Source organism: Nothoprocta perdicaria, unplaced genomic scaffold (genome assembly GCF_003342845.1).
Source record: "Nothoprocta perdicaria isolate Ctin4 unplaced genomic scaffold, notPer1 scaffold_579, whole genome shotgun sequence".
NCBI classification, from domain to species: domain Eukaryota; kingdom Metazoa; phylum Chordata; class Aves; order Tinamiformes; family Tinamidae; genus Nothoprocta; species Nothoprocta perdicaria.
Genome location: NW_020455842.1, coordinates 31825 through 46911, shown reverse-complemented (window position 1 = coordinate 46911; position 15087 = coordinate 31825). Strand labels below are relative to the sequence as shown.

The following is a 15087-nucleotide window of genomic DNA, read 5'->3' as shown; positions in this document are numbered from 1 at the left end:
GTGGCCTTCGACGTGGTCTCGCTGAGCGACTCGCTGGGCTGGGAGGCGCCGCTGGTGAAACGGGCGCTGCGGCAGCTGCAGTGGGACCCGCGCCTGCGCCCAGGTACCGGCACGCGCGGCTGTTGTGGGGCTGTCGCCGCGCGGCATGGCCGCCTGTGCGCAGGCGGTGGTGGGGGTGACAGTGGGTCCAGGTGGAGTTCAGTACCCATCGCGTGTGGCTGTTGTGGGGCTGTAGCCGCTCGGCGTCACCCGCGCACAGGCGGCGCTGGTGACAGCAGTGTCCGCGTGGCGTTCAGCACCCGCCACGTGCGGTTGTTGTGGGGCTGTCGCCGCGCGGCGTCACCCACGCACAGGCGGCAGTGCTGGTGACAGCGGTGTCCGCATGGAGTTCAGCACCCGCCACGTGCGATTGTTGTGGGGCTGTCGCTGCTCGGCGTCACCCGCGCACAGGCAGCACTGGTGACAGCGGTGTCCGCATGGAGTTCGGCACCCACTGCTTGCGGTTGTTGTGGGGCTGTCACCGCTCGGCGTCGCCCGCGCACAGGCGGCACCGGTGACAGCGGTGTCCATGTTTTCAGCACCCGCCATGCGCGGTTGTGCAGAGCTGTCACCGCTCAGTGTCACTCACACACAGGCGGCAGCGCTGGTGACAGCGGTGTCCACATGAAGTTCAGCACCCGCCACGTGCGGTTGTTGTGGGGCTGTCGCCGCTCGGCGTCACCCGCGCACAGGCAGCACCGGTGACAGCGGTGTCCGCGTGGAGTTCGGCACCCACTGCTTGCGGTTGTTGTGGGGCTGTCGCCGCTCGGCGTCACCCGCGCACAGGCGGCACCGGTGACAGCGGTGTCCGCATGGAGTTCGGCACCCACTGCTTGCGGTTGTTGTGGGGCTGTCACCGCTCGGCGTCGCTCCCTGTGCACAGGCGGTGGTGTCGGTGACAGCGGTGTCCATGTGGTGTTCAGCACCTGCCGCATGCGGTTGTGCGGGGCCGTCACCGCTCAGTATGGCTGCCTGCGCACAGGCGGTGGTGCTGGTGACAGTGGGTCCACGTGGAGTTGGGTACCCGCCACGCGCAGTTGTGTAGAGCTTTCACTGCTCAGTGTCACCCGCGCACAGGAGGTGGTGGGGGTGACAGTGGTGTCTGGGTGGAGTTCAGCACCTGCTGCACGCGGTTGTGCGGGGCTGTCACCACCCAGCATCGCCACCTGCGCACAGGCGGCGTTGCTGGTGACAGCGGTGTCCACGCGCGGCTGTGCGGAGCCATCACCGCCACCGCTCCCTGTTTCTCCCCGCGCACAGGCGGCGGCACCGGCGACACCGGCGTCCGCGTGGAGTTCAGCGGCCTCTCGTTCCTGGTGCGCGTGTACGGCGACCTGGCGCCGCGCGAGCTCGACGCCGCCTGCGCCTTCCTGCACGGCCGCGTGGCCGCCCGCGAGGCGGCCGCCCTGCGCCAGCTGCGCGCCTGCTTCCGCGCCTTCCAGAGGTACCAGCGCTGCGGTTGTTCCCGTCACCCGCACTGACCCGGTACCGGCGCTGCGGTTGGTCCCGTCACCCGCGCTGACCCGGGCACCGGTGCCACCGCGGTTCCCGTCACCCGCGCTGACCCGGTACCGGTGCCGCGGTGGTTCCCGTCACCCGCGCTGACCCGGTACCGGCGCCGCGGCGGTTCCCGTCACCCACACTGACGCGGGCACCGGCGCCGCGGCGGTTCCCGTCACCCGCGCTGACCCGGTACAGGCACCACGGTTGTTCCTGTCACCCGCGTTGACCCGGGTACCGGCGCCGCGGTGGTTCCCGTCACCCGCGCTGACCCGGTACCGGCGCCGCGGTTGTTCCCGTCACCCGCACTGACCCGGTACCGGCGCTGCGGTTGGTCCCGTCACCCGCGCTGACCCGGTACCGGCGCCGCGGCTGTTCCCGTCACCCGCGCTGACCCGGGCACCGGTGCCACTGCGGTTCCCGTCACCCGCGCTGACTCGGGCACCGGCGCCGCGGTTGTTCCCGTCACCCGCGCTGACCCGGTACCGGTGCCACGGTTGTTCCCGTCACCCGCGCTGACCCGGTACCGGCGCCGCGGCTGTTCCCGTCACCCGCGCTGACCCGGGCACCGGTGCCACCGCGGTTCCCGTCACCCGTGCTGACCCGGGTACCGGCGCCGCGGTTGTTCCCGTCACCCGCGCTGACCCGGTACCGGCGCCGCGGCTGTTCCCGTCACCTGCGCTGACCCAGTACCGGCGCCGCGGCTGTTCCCGTCACCTGCGCTGACCCGGGTACCGGCGCCACAGCTGTTCCCGTCACCCGCGCTGACCTGATACCGGCGCCGCGGCGGTTCCCGTCACCCGCGCTGACCCGGTACCGGTGCCACGGCGGTTCCTGGCACCTGCGCTGACCCGGTACCGGTGCCACGGCGGTTCCCGGCACCCCTGCCAATCCTGGTACCGGCACCACGGTGGTTCCCGTCACCCACACTGACCCCAGTACCGGCACCGCAGTTGTTCCCATCACCCGCGCTGACCCGGTACCGACGCCGCGGTTGTTCCTGTCACCCGCGCTGACGCGGGTACCGGTGCCACAGTGGTTCCCGTCACCCGCGCTGACCCGGGTACCGGCGCCACGGTGGTTCCCGTCACCCCCGCTGGTACTAGCACCGCGGTGGTTCCCATCACCCCCACCAATCCCGGGATTGGCGCCGCGGCGGTTCCTGTCACCCACGCTGACCCCGGTACCAGCGCCATGGTGGTTCCCGTCACCCCCACCGATCCCAGTACCAGTTCCCGTCACTCACGCTGACCCCGGTACCAGCGCCATGGTGGTTCCCATCACCACTGCCGATCCCGGTACCGGTTCCCGTCACTCGCTCTGACCCCAGTACCGGTTGTTCCCGTCACCCATGCTGACCCGGGTATCGGCGCCGCGGCGGTTCCCATCACCCGTGCCCACCCCACTACTGGTTTCTGTCACCCGCGCTGACCCCAGTACTGGTGCCGTGGTTGTTCCCATCATCCGTGCTGACCCCAGTACCGGCACTGCGGTTATTCCCGTCACCTGCACTGACCCCGGTACTGGTTTCTGTCACCCGTGCTGACCCTGGTACTGGTGCCGTGGTTGTTCCTGTCACCCACACTGACCCTGGTCCCAGCGCCGCGGCGGTTTCCATCACCCGTGCTGACTCCGGTACCGGTGCTGTGGTTGTTCCCATCACCCGTGCTGACCCCGCTACCAGCACACGGTTGTTCCTGTCACCTGCGCTGACACCGGTACCGGCACTGTGGTTGTTCCCATCCTCCACACTGACCCCGATACCGGCATGCGGTTGTTCCCATCACCCGCGCTGACCCTGGTACTGGTTCCCGTCAACCGCGCTGTCCCCGGTACTGGTGCCATGGTTGTTCCCGTCCCCCGCGCTGACCCTGGTACTGGCGCTGTGGTTGTTCCTGTCACCCACGCTGACCCCAATACCGGCACGCGGTTGCTCCCGTCCCCCGCGCCCGCCCCGCTACCCGCCCCGCGGTTGTTCCCGTCACCCGCACTGACCCCGCTACCCGCCCCGCGGTTGTTCCCGTCACCCGCACTGACCCCCACACCCACACACAGCGTGGCCACCGAGACCTGCGCCCCGCAGCCCGCGTGCGACCAGCGCAGCGCCCGGCTCCGCGCTCTGCTCCGCGACTACTTCGAGGAGGAGCCCGCGGCGCCGGAACCGGAGCACAACGCCGAGGAGCGGGCGCTGGAGGACGCCAAGGTGGGCGCCTGTAGGAACCCCGTCCCTCGTGCTGACACCCTGCCCGCCCCGGTTCCCGGTGTTGGGAAGCAACAGCCGGTGCCTCCGCAGCTCCGTGCCTGGGAGAGCCAGATCCGCGCCGACATCCGCCACTTCCTGGCCATCCGCCCCGAGGAGCGCTTCACGGGCCGCGCCGTGGCCCGCGTCTTCCACGGCATCGGTGAGCGGGAATGCCGGGAACACCGGGAACACCGGGAATGCCAGCGCGCGGCCCCGTCACCCCCGTGCCGCCCTCCTCCCGCAGGCAGCCCCTGCTTCCCGGCGCAGGTGTTCGGCCGCGACCGCCGCTTCTGGCGCAGACACCTCGCCGTGGCCTTCCCGGCGCTGGTGCGCCTGGCGACCGACGAGATCCTCAACAGCCGCTGAGGCCGCCTGTTGCGCCGCCTGTTACCCCCAAATAAAGGACACTGGGACTCGCTGCCTGCGCCTTTCTGCCCCCACGTAGGGGGGTTGCGGCCCCCTCCCTGCCCCATAAGTGTGGGGTGGAGGACCGTGGGGCTGGTGGCTACAGCCCTTCTGCCCCAGCACCTCCACGCGACCATAGAGACGACAGGAGCTTGGGCCCGACTCTCCTCCCGCCTCCACGTGACCGCCCCGCTCGGCCAATGGGGAGGGGCGCGGGGGGCGTGGCCGCTCCAGCCCGCCCCTCTCTATGGCCGCGGAGGCCCTGCGCGCGCTGCTGGGGTCGCCATGGTAACGGGGGGGCGGAGCTGGGAGGGCGGGTCCTGTCGCTGTGGCGATGCGCGCGGGGGGGGGAGGCGTTGCCATGGCAATGGGGCGGGGTCTGTGGCCATGGCCACGCGGGGAGGCGGTGGTGAGCACAGGCGGGAGGCGTTGCCATGGCAATGGAGGGCGGCCTGTTGCCAGGGCCGGGCGGGGCCTGGCGTAGTGAGGCGGGGCGGGCTGTTGCCAGGGTTACGTAGGGTGTAACTCCCATTGTAGTCTGTTGAAGGAGTGTTGCCGTGTCCGGGGGGGGGGCTGTTGCCATGGTGATGGCGTCAGGCACTGTGGCCATGGGGGGGGTTGTTCCCATGGTGATGCCAACGAGGAGAGGGGTTGTTGCTCTGCTGGGGTGGAGGGGTCGGTCGCTGTGGCGATGGGGGTGCAACAGTCGGCCATGCTTCCACATGCGCCACGCGTGGGGCTGTAGGCACCATGCAACGAGCTGCATGCAGCCAGCGCTGCACGTGCAACGAGAGGCGGACACGGGGACACCGTGGATGGAGGGACACGGAGGAACACGGGGACACCATGGATGGAGATGCGTGGAAGGACATGGGGACAGTGTGGATGGAGATGCATGGAGTGACACAGGGAGAACACGGATGGAAATGTGTGGAGGGTCATGGGGACACCATGAATGGAGACACATGGAGGGACATGAGGACGCCATGGATGGAGGGTCATGGGGACACCATGGATGGAGGGATATGGGGACACCATGGATGGAGACGCATGGAGGGTCATGGGGACACCATGGATGGAGGGACATGGAGGGACATGGGGACATCATGGATGGAGGGATATGGGGACACCATGGTTGGAGACACATGGAGGGACAGGGAGACAGTGTGGATGGAGATGCATGGAGTGACACAGGGACACCATGGTTGGAGACACATGAAGTGTTATGGGGACACCATGGATGGAGGAACATGGAGGGACACAAGGACGCCATGGATGGAGACACGTGGAGGGACACGAGGACACCATGGATGGAGGGATATGGGGACACCATGGATGGAGGGACACGAGGATGCCATGGATGGAGGGACACAAGGACACCATGGATGGAGACACATGGAGGGACATGGGGACGCCATGGATGGAGGGACACGAGGACACCATGGATGGAGGAACATGGAGGGACACAAGGACGCCATGGATGGAGACACATGGACAGACACGAGGACACCATGGATGGAGGGATATGGGGACACCATGGATGGAGGGACACGAGGACACCATGGATGGAGGGATATGGGGACACCATGGATGGAGGGACACGAGGACACCATGGATGGAGACACATGGAGGGACACAAGGACGCCATGGATGGAGACACATGGAGGGACACGAGGACACCATGGATGGAGGGATATGGGGACACCATGGATGGAGACACATGGACAGACACGAGGACGCCATGGATGGAGGGACACGAGGACACCATGGATGGAGACACATGGACAGACACGAGGACACCATGGATGGAGGGATATGGGGACACCATGGATGGAGATGCATGGAGGGTCAGGGGGACACCATGGATGGAGGGACACGAGGACACCGTGGATGGAGACACATGGAGGGACACGAGGACACCATGGATGGAGGGACACGAGGACACCGTGGATGGAGACACATCGCGAGCGAGGGAGGGCCCAGCCCCACTGACGCACGGCCCCACACGGCTCCACCACCCTTTATTCGGGGGGCGCCGGGGAGGTGGGGACCAGCCCCGGGACACGGGGCCCCCCCGGGGGACCGGAGCTCCTGGCCACGTGCCACGCGGGCGCCGCGGGGGCCGCGGGCACCCCGGGGCGGCGTCAGGAGAACTCCCGGGTGAACTTGGCGTGGAACTGGCTGAGCTTGTGCAGCAGCTCGCGGAGCTTCTCGGCGGGCGGCAGGATGGTCATCCTGGGGCACGGCGGGCACGGGGGGCGCTGGCACCGGCGCGGGACCCCCGGCGGGCCCGCCTGCCCCCCGGCACCCGCCGTGGCCGCGGGGCCCCACAGGCAGCACCCGGCACCCTCCTCCATGCGCCCAGCGCCGTGCGGGTCCCTCCGTGCACCCATGGGTGTCCTCACACGTGCCCAGCCCCATGGGTGTCCTCACACGCGCCCAGCCCCATGGGTGTCCTCACATGCACCCAGCCCCATGGGTGTCCTCACACGCGCCCAGCCCCACACATGTTCCTGCAAGCACCCAGTCCCCTACATGTCCCTACAAGCACCCAGCCCCACATATGACCCTATGTGCACCCAGACCCACACGTGTCCCTCCATGCACCCAGCCCCACATATGTCAATCCAAGCACCCATCCCCATGCATGACCCTCCATGCACCCAACCCCACATGTCCCTCTGTGTATCCAGCCCCACAAGTGACCCTCCATGCACCCAGCCCCACACATGACTCTACAAGCACCTAGCCCCACACAACCCTACATGCACCCAGCCCCACGCATGTTCCTCCATGCACCCATCCCCACACAACCCTCCATGCACCCAGCCCCATGGATGTCCTCACATGCACCCAGCCCCACACATGTCCCTCCATGCACCCAGCCCCACATATGTCAATCCAAGCACCCATCCCCATGCATGACCCTACAAGCACCCAACTCCACACATGTTCCTCCATGCACCCATCCCCACACAACCCTCCATGCACCCAACTCCACACATGTCCCTCCATGCACCCAGACCCACACATGTTCCTCCATGCACCCAGCCCCACACAACCCTACATGCACCCAGCCCCATGGATGTCCTCACATGCACCCAGCCCCACACATGTCCCTCCATGCACCCATCCCCACACAACCCTCCATGCACCCAACTCCACACATGTTCCTCCATGAACCCATCCCCACACAACCCTCCATGCACCCAGCCCCACAAGTCCCTCCACGCACCCACCCCTCACCCCTTCACCCGGGCACCCACCGGAAGTGGTAGGTGCCCTCGCGCTGCCCGAAGCCGCTGCCGGGCACCACGCAGATGCCCGTCTCCTCCAGCAGCTTCATGCAGAAGAAGGCGTCCGGCGCCTGGCCCAGCGCCTGCGCCGTGGGGCACCCCACGTCAAGCGCCGTTGACCGCGTCAACCGCGCGCCCGGCGCGGGGTCCCGCGGCTACCTTGGCCTCCTGGACGGCGCGGGGCGGCAGCTCGATGCGCGGGAAGGAGTACATGGCGCCCTGCACAGGGTTGCAGTGGATGCCGGGCGCCTGGTTGAAGATCTCCTGGGTGATGCGGGCCTTGTGTGCCAGGGCGCTCAGCACCTCCTGCTTCTCCTGCGGGTGGAGGTGGGTGCTGGGGTGGTGCGCGGGGCGCCTCCCGGCCACGCTTGTGGTCCATGGTACTGCCCATGGCAGTCTTGGCACACATCCGTCTCCATTCCCATGACCATCCCCATCCCTGTGAGCATCCCCAAGTCCTTTCTCATGACCATGCCCATCACCATGACCATGATCATGCACAAGTCCTGTCCCATGGCCATGCCCATCATCATGACCATGCCCATCACTATGACCATGCCCATGCCCATGATCATGCCCAAGTGCTTTTCCATGGCTATGCCCATCACCATGACCATGGCCATGCCCATCACCATGACCTTTATCATGCCCATCGCCATGACCATGCCCATCACCTCACCATGACCACGATCACGTCCAAGTCCTGTCCCATGGCCATGCCCATCATCATGACCATGACCATGCCCATCACTATGACCATGACCTTGCTCATCCCCTTCACCATGATCATGTCTATCACCGTGACCTTTATCATGCCCGTCACCATCACCATGCCCATCACCTCACCATGACCACGATCATGCCCAAGTCCTTTCCAATGGCCATGCCCATCACCTTAACCATGCCCAAGTCCTTTTCCATGGCTATGCCCATCACCATGACCATGATCATGTCTGTCACCTTGACCATGATCACCTCCTTCACCATGACCATGCTCATCCCCATTGCCTTGCCTGGGCCCCACCCTGTGGCCATGACCATGCCCATCACCATGACCTTGATCATGCCCAAGTCCTGTTCCATGGTTATGCCTGGGCCCCTCCCCATGGCCATGCCCATCATCATGACCATGCCCCTGATCATGCCCAAGTCCTGTCCCATGGCCATGTCCAGGCCCCTCCACATGGCCATGCCCATCACCATGACCATGATCATCTCCATCACCAGGACCATGCTCATCCCCACAGCCATGCCCATCACCATGACCATTATCATGCCCATCACCATGATCATGTCTATCACCTTGACCATGACCATCTCCATCACCATGACCATACTCATCCCAATGGCCACGCCCATCCCTATGGCCACGCCCAGGCCCATCCATAGGCATCTACATGCCTATGTCCATCTTCAGTCCCATGTCCATCCTCATCCCAGCGTCCAGTCCCGTGCCCATCCCTAAGACGATGACCATGCTCATCCACATGTCTATACCCATCCCCATGATTATGCCCAGGTCCATCCTCATGCCCATCACCACGACCATGCTCATCCACATGTCTATGCCCATGTCCCTCACCATATCGATGCCCAGTCCCATCCCCATCATCAGACTTATCTCCATGCCCATTCTCATCCCAGTCTTCATGCCCATCCCCATCCCAGGCTCTGCACCCCTGGCCATGTCCATCCCAGTCTCCATGACCATGTCCATTCCCATCCCAGTCTCCGTGCCCATGTCCATCCCCATGTCCATCCCAGTCTCCGTGTCCATGTCCATCCCCATGCCCATTCTCATCCAAGTCGCCACACCCCTGTCCATCTCCATCCCCATCCCCATGTCCATCCCAGTCTCCGTGTCCATCCCACGTCCATGTCCCCATCCCGTACTCACGGCCATGAAGCGCTCATAGGAGGGCTCTCCGGGCTCCGGCGGGGCCACCATGGCATCCAGGATGATCTGCCCGGGCACGGGCGGGCACAGACGCACGGAGACCATCTTGATGAGCTGCTCCCGCACCTCGGGGTCCATGTTGACCACCTCCACGAAGCCGCTGCGGAAGCCGCACCTGGCCGCACACGGCCCGTGGTGGCACCATCGCACACGGTGCCACCCCGGGCACTTCGTGGGGTGCCACAAAGCCAGGGATGGGGACCCAAGGATGGAGATGAGGGTTCAAGGGTGGTGACCTGCCTCCCATGGAGGGGACCCACAAATGGAGAGCCAAAGATGAGGACCTCCCAAACAGGGATGAAGTCTCCACAGATAGAGATTGATGGGAATGGATGGGACCCCATGGGTGGGGACCCACTGCAGGGACCCACAGGGCCACCTCCGTCCCCATCCCAGCACCCATGGGGCTGTGACACCACCATCCCCATCCCAGCACCTATGGGGCTAGGGCAACCCCGTCCCCATTCCAGCACCCATTGGGTCACGCAGCCACCATCCTACCCACTGGAACCATGGGGCCAGGTCACCACCAACCCCACCTGAGCACCCATGGGGCAGTGGCACCACCATCCCCACCCCAGCACCTATGGGGTCCAGGGCACTATCATCCCCATCCCAGCACCCATGGGGGCTGATGTATCACCATCCCCATCCCAACACCTATGGGGTCCAGGGAACCACCAACCCCACCTCAGCACCCATTGGGTCACACAACCACCATCCTACCCTTGGAACCATGGGGCCAGGGCACCACCATCCCCACCCCAGCACCTATGGGGTCCAGGGCGTCACCAACCCCACCCCAGCACCTATGGGCTCCGGGGGACCACCGTTCCCCCTCCAGCACCCATGGGACCCCCAACTCCAGCAGAGCACCCGAGGTGCCTTGGCACCTCCACCCCAACCCATGGTCCCCAACCCAGCGCTATGGGGCATCGCGTGGGGCACTCACTCGCCCATGAAGCCCTTGGAGACGGAGTGGAAGGAGGCCAGCTCCACCACGTCCTTGTAGGGCGACCCCAGCTCGAAGAGCACCTTCTTGAAGGAGTGGAAGGCCGAGCCCTCAGCGTAGACGTTGTCCTGGTACACCTGGTCGGTGGGGAGGGATGGGCGGCTCAGCCCGGACGCCGGGGCCCCGCGGGCGGGCAATGCCGTTGATGGGGCCACCCCGCTCACCTCATCGGCCATGAGGAAGAGCTGCTCCTCGTAGGCCAACTTGATGATGTCCTCAATGCACTGGCGGCTCTGTACCTGCCCTGGGGACACGGTGGGCATGGGGACCATGTGGGCGTAGGGACAGGGTGGGCATGGGGATGAGGTGGGCATGGGGACAGGTTGAGCATGGGGATGAGGTGGGCATAGGGACAGTGACGGCATGGGGACAGTGTGGGTGTGGGGACAGTGTGGGTGTGGGGACAAGGTGGGGCAGGCGGATAAGGAGGGCATAGGGAACGGGTGGGCATGGGGACAGGGTGGGCGTGGGGACAGGGTGGGCATGAGGACAAGTTAGGCATGGGGACAAGTTGGGCATGGGGACAGAGTGGGCATAGGGGCAGTGTGGGTGTGGGGACAGGTTGGGCATGAGGATGAGGTGGGCATAGGGACAGTGACAACGTGGGGACATGGTGGGCATGGGGATGAGTTGGGCATGGGGACAGGGTGGGCATGGGGACATGGTGGGGCATGCGGATAAGGAGGGCATAGGGAATGGGTGGGCACGGGGATGAGGTGAGCATGGAGGCAGTGACACCATGGGGACCAGGTGGGCATGTGGACAGTGACACCATGGGGACACGGTGGACATGGGGACCAGGTGGGCATGGGGATGAGGTGGGCATGGAGGCAGTGACACCATGGGGACCAGGTGGGCATGGGGATGAGGTGGGCATAGGGACCAGGTGGGCATGGGGACAGTGACACCATGGGGACCCCGTTGCTGCGGGGGCGTCCCCGGGTGCCCCGTGGTACCCGTGGGGTTGCCCGGGTTGATGATGCAGAGGACGCGGGGGGCGCAGTGGCGGCGGGCGGCGGCGAGCGCGCGCCGCAGCTCGCCCGGCTCCAGCGCCCAGCAGCGCTCCTCGTCCAGGTAGTAGGCGACGGGCACAGCGTCGAGCTCGGCCACGGCGGCCGAGTAGAGCGGGTACTGCGGCACGGGGATGAGCACCCCGGTGCGCGTGGCGCCCGCGCCCGACACCAGCAGCTTCAGGATGCCCTGCGGGACGGCGGAGGTGGAGTGGGGGCAGGTAAGGTGGGCGTGGGGACCAGGTGGGTGTGGGGACAGTGTGGGTGTGGGGATGAGATGGGCATGGGGACAGGGTGGGCATGGGGACAGTGTGGGCATGGGGACAAGGCAGGCATGGGGATGAGGTGGGCATGGGGACAGTGTGAGCATGAGGACAGGGTGGGCAGGGGGACTGGGTGGGCAGGGGGACAGGGTGGGCATGGGGACAGTGTGAGGATGGGGACCAGTTGGGCATGGGGATGAGGTGGGCATGGGGATGGGGTGGGCATAGGGACAAGGTGAGCATGGCAACAGTGTGAGCATGAGGACAGGGTGGGCAGGGGGACTGGGTGGGCATGGGGACAGGGTGGGCATGGGGACAGTGTGAGCATGAGGACAGGGTGGGCATGGGGATGAGGTGGCCATAGGGACAAGGTGGACATGGGAACAGGGTGGGCATGGGGACAAGGTGGGCATGGGGACAGTGTGGATGTGGGGACCAGTTGGGAATAGGGATGAGGTGGGCATAGGGACAGTGACAGCATGGGGATCAGGTGGGCATGGGGACCGGGTCATTATAGGGACATGGTGGGCATAGGGACAGTGTGAGCATGAGGACAGTGTGGGCATGGGGACAGGGTGGACAGGCAGACAAGTTGGGCATGGGCTTAAGGTGGGCATGGGGACAGTGTGGGCATGGGGGCCAGTTGGGCGTGGGGATGAGGTGGACATAGGGACAGTGACATTATGGGGACATGGTGGGCATGGGGACAATGTGGGCATAGGGACAAGGTGGGCCTGGGAACAGGGTAGACGTAGGGACAATTTGGACATAGGAATCGGGCGGGCATGTGGACAAGGTGGGCATGGGAACCGGTTGGGCATGAGGATGGGGTGTGCAAGGGGATAGTGTGGACATGGGGACAAGGTGGACATGGGGACAATGTGGGCAGGGACACAGGGAGAGCATGGGGACAGGGATGGCAGGGGCATGGGCACAATGTGGGCATGGGGACGGCATGGGCAGGGGACAGCGTGGGCACAGGGATTACGTGGGCAGGGGACAGCGTGGGCCCAGCAATGACATGGGTCTAGGGACAGCAGGGGCATAAGGATGGCCTGGGCACAGGGACAAGGGGGGCATGGGGACAGAATAGAGAGTGGGTGGGCATGGGGACACTGCAAGCACAGAGACAGGGTGGCACAGGGGTAGGGTGGGCATGGGGATGGGGACAGTGTGGGCTTGGTGGCTGGTGAATGGGGACAGCGTGGGGACAGTGTGGGCATGGGGACAAGGAGGGGGCTGTGGACAGGATGGGCATGGGGACAGGCATGGCATGGGCACAGGGACAGGGCGGGCATGGGGACAGCGTGGGCATGGGGATGGGACGGGCATGGGGACGGGATGGTCATGGGGACAGGGGGGGCATGGGGACGGAGCGGGCACAGCAGTGGCACAGGGACAAGCCGGGCACGAGGACATCATGGGTATGGGGGTGGGGTGGACACAGCCGTGGCACAGGGACAAACCGGGCACGGTGACAAGCCAAGCAGGGGGCCAGGATGGGCACAGCGGTGGCACAGGGACAAGCCGGGCATGGGGACAAGCCGAGCGGGGGGGGGGACAATCCGGGCACGGGGACAGCGCTGGCATGAGGACGGGGTGGGCACAGCGGTGGCACAGGGACAAGCTGGACATGGGGACAGCGGGGATGGGGTGGGCACAGAGGTGGCACAGGGACAATCTAGGCACAGGGACGGGGTGGGCACAGTGGTGGCACAGGGACAAGCCAGGCACAGGGACAAGCCAAGCAGGGGGACAGGGTGGGCACAGCGGCAGCACGGGGACGAGCTGGGCACGGAGACAGAGCTGGCATGGGGACAGGGTGGGCACAGCGGCGGCGCAGGGACGAGCCGGGCACAGGGACAAGCCAAGCAGGGGGACAGGGTGGGCACAGCGGCAGCACAGGGACGAGCTGGGCACGGGGACAGCGCTGGCATGGGGACGGGGTGGGCACAGCGGTGGCACGGGGACAGCGCTGGCATGGGGACGGGGTGGGCACAGCGGTGGCATGGGGACAATCCGGGCACGGGGACAGCGCTGGCAGGGCCCCCGGAGGCGGCCGTGGGAACTGGCAGCCGGGGGGACCCCTCGGGGCCGGGGCGGGGGGGACCCGGCGGGGGCGGCCGCCCCGTCGCGGGGCCGGTGCCAGGCTGGGCACAAAGGCCCTTTGTGGCCGCGGCGCCGGGACGGGCAGCGGGGCCACGGGCTTGGGGACAGCGTGGGGACAGCGCGCGCTACCACGATGGCGTCGCTGGCGCCCGTGGACAGGAAGACGTCGTCGTGGCGCGCGGGGACCCCGTCGCGCCGCTCCAGGAACCGCGCCACGTCCCGCCGCACCAGCTCGATGCCCGGGCTGGCGCTGTAGGCACCTGGGGACACGGGTTGGGGGGGGCAGAGCCGTCCCCCCGCGTGTCCCTCCCCCTCGAGTGTCCCCCCTGCCCCACGGATGTCCCTCGGGGGTGCCGCTCACCGGCGCTGTGGCCGGCGCAGGCGTCGAGCAGGCGGCGCGCGCGGGCCCGGGCGTCCGAGGGCACCCAGGGCTCGTCCAGCAGCTCCGGGCACAGGCACAGGGCGACCACCTGGGGGGTGGCATCGCTCAGCCCGGGCCCCCCACACACACCCCCGCCCGGACGCCTGGGCCCCTTCCCAGCCCGGCGCTACCTGGCGGAGGAAGGTGATGGGTTTCTGCCCCATGGCGTGGGCGTCGCCGATGTTGGCTTTGATCACCTCCGTGAAGGGCTTGGGGACACCCTGGGGACACAAGGGGGGTGATGAGGGGGTGGGGACCCCCCCCCCCGCGAGAGTGGGTGTCCCCCCCCCACCTCCATGGGACCCCTTCGCCCTGGGGACATCTGGGGCGCAGGGACTTGGGGAGCGGGGATGGTGGCCAAGGAAGGGGGGGGGACGGGGACAACGGGGACCTGGGGACCGTGACCCAAGGGGACGAGGGACCCAGGGAGGGCTGGAACGTGGGGACCTTGGGGACAATGGGGACATGCGGGAGGTGGCACCTGGGCACCCAAAGATGGTGACCCCCCCATGCCAGACTCATGGGGAGACTGGGGGGGGCATTGGGGACACTGGGCACCGCGCCCCGGGGATGCCGGGGACACAGGGAGCCTCGGGGACAGCCGGGGCGGGGGGACCCTGGGGACACGGGGACGGCGGGGGGGGCGGGAAGGTCCCCAGGGTGCCCCGGGCGCCGCCGGCTCCCGCCCCGCGCCCGGACTTTGGACGGCACCGCGGCAGCGCCGGACTCTGCCCCGCGCGTGGGCACCGCCCGCGGCACCGGGGCGTTTCCGGGGTGCCCCGCGGGGACCGGGGTCCCCGTGTCCCACGTGGGCACCGCCCGCGGCACCGGGG

At 66.9% G+C, this 15087-nt stretch overlaps 2 protein-coding genes across 2 annotated transcripts in view; one reads left to right on the top strand and one right to left on the bottom strand.

The window, feature by feature from the left end:
* Positions 1–4147, top strand: part of RECQL4 (RecQ like helicase 4) — a 17425-nt gene extending 13278 nt beyond the window's left edge. The window contains exons 20-24 of the mRNA XM_026048839.1: positions 1–103; positions 1300–1483; positions 3595–3742; positions 3848–3941; positions 4026–4147. Coding sequence (XP_025904624.1) covers positions 1–103; positions 1300–1483; positions 3595–3742; positions 3848–3941; positions 4026–4147 — 651 coding nt within the window. The remainder of the gene's footprint in view (positions 104–1299; positions 1484–3594; positions 3743–3847; positions 3942–4025) is intronic.
* A 2183-nt stretch (positions 4148–6330) lies between these two features.
* On the bottom strand, positions 6331–14455 carry LOC112955520 (alanine aminotransferase 1-like). Its single transcript, XM_026048841.1, has 10 exons — positions 14386–14455; positions 14195–14303; positions 13963–14093; positions 11408–11651; positions 10616–10695; positions 10392–10528; positions 9380–9554; positions 7642–7797; positions 7453–7565; positions 6331–6421 (listed from the first exon to the last, which is right to left on the bottom strand). Exons 1-10 carry the CDS (start codon positions 14416–14418, stop codon positions 6331–6333), a joined length of 1269 nt encoding a protein of 422 aa, XP_025904626.1. The 5' UTR covers positions 14419–14455.
* Between the last annotated feature and the right edge of the window lie 632 nt (positions 14456–15087).

Excerpts from the sequence above, each read along its gene's own strand:
- LOC112955520 (XM_026048841.1), bottom strand. The coding sequence starts at position 14,418 with ATGGGGCAGAAACCCATCACCTTCCTCCGCCAG. Across the intron at positions 14,304-14,385 it reads CCATCACCTTCCTCCGCCAG|GTGGTCGCCCTGTGCCTGTG; the intron begins GTAGCGCCGGGC and ends GCCACCCCCCAG. Across the intron at positions 7,798-9,379 it reads CCTATGAGCGCTTCATGGCC|GAGAAGCAGGAGGTGCTGAG; the intron begins GTGAGTACGGGA and ends CTCCACCCGCAG.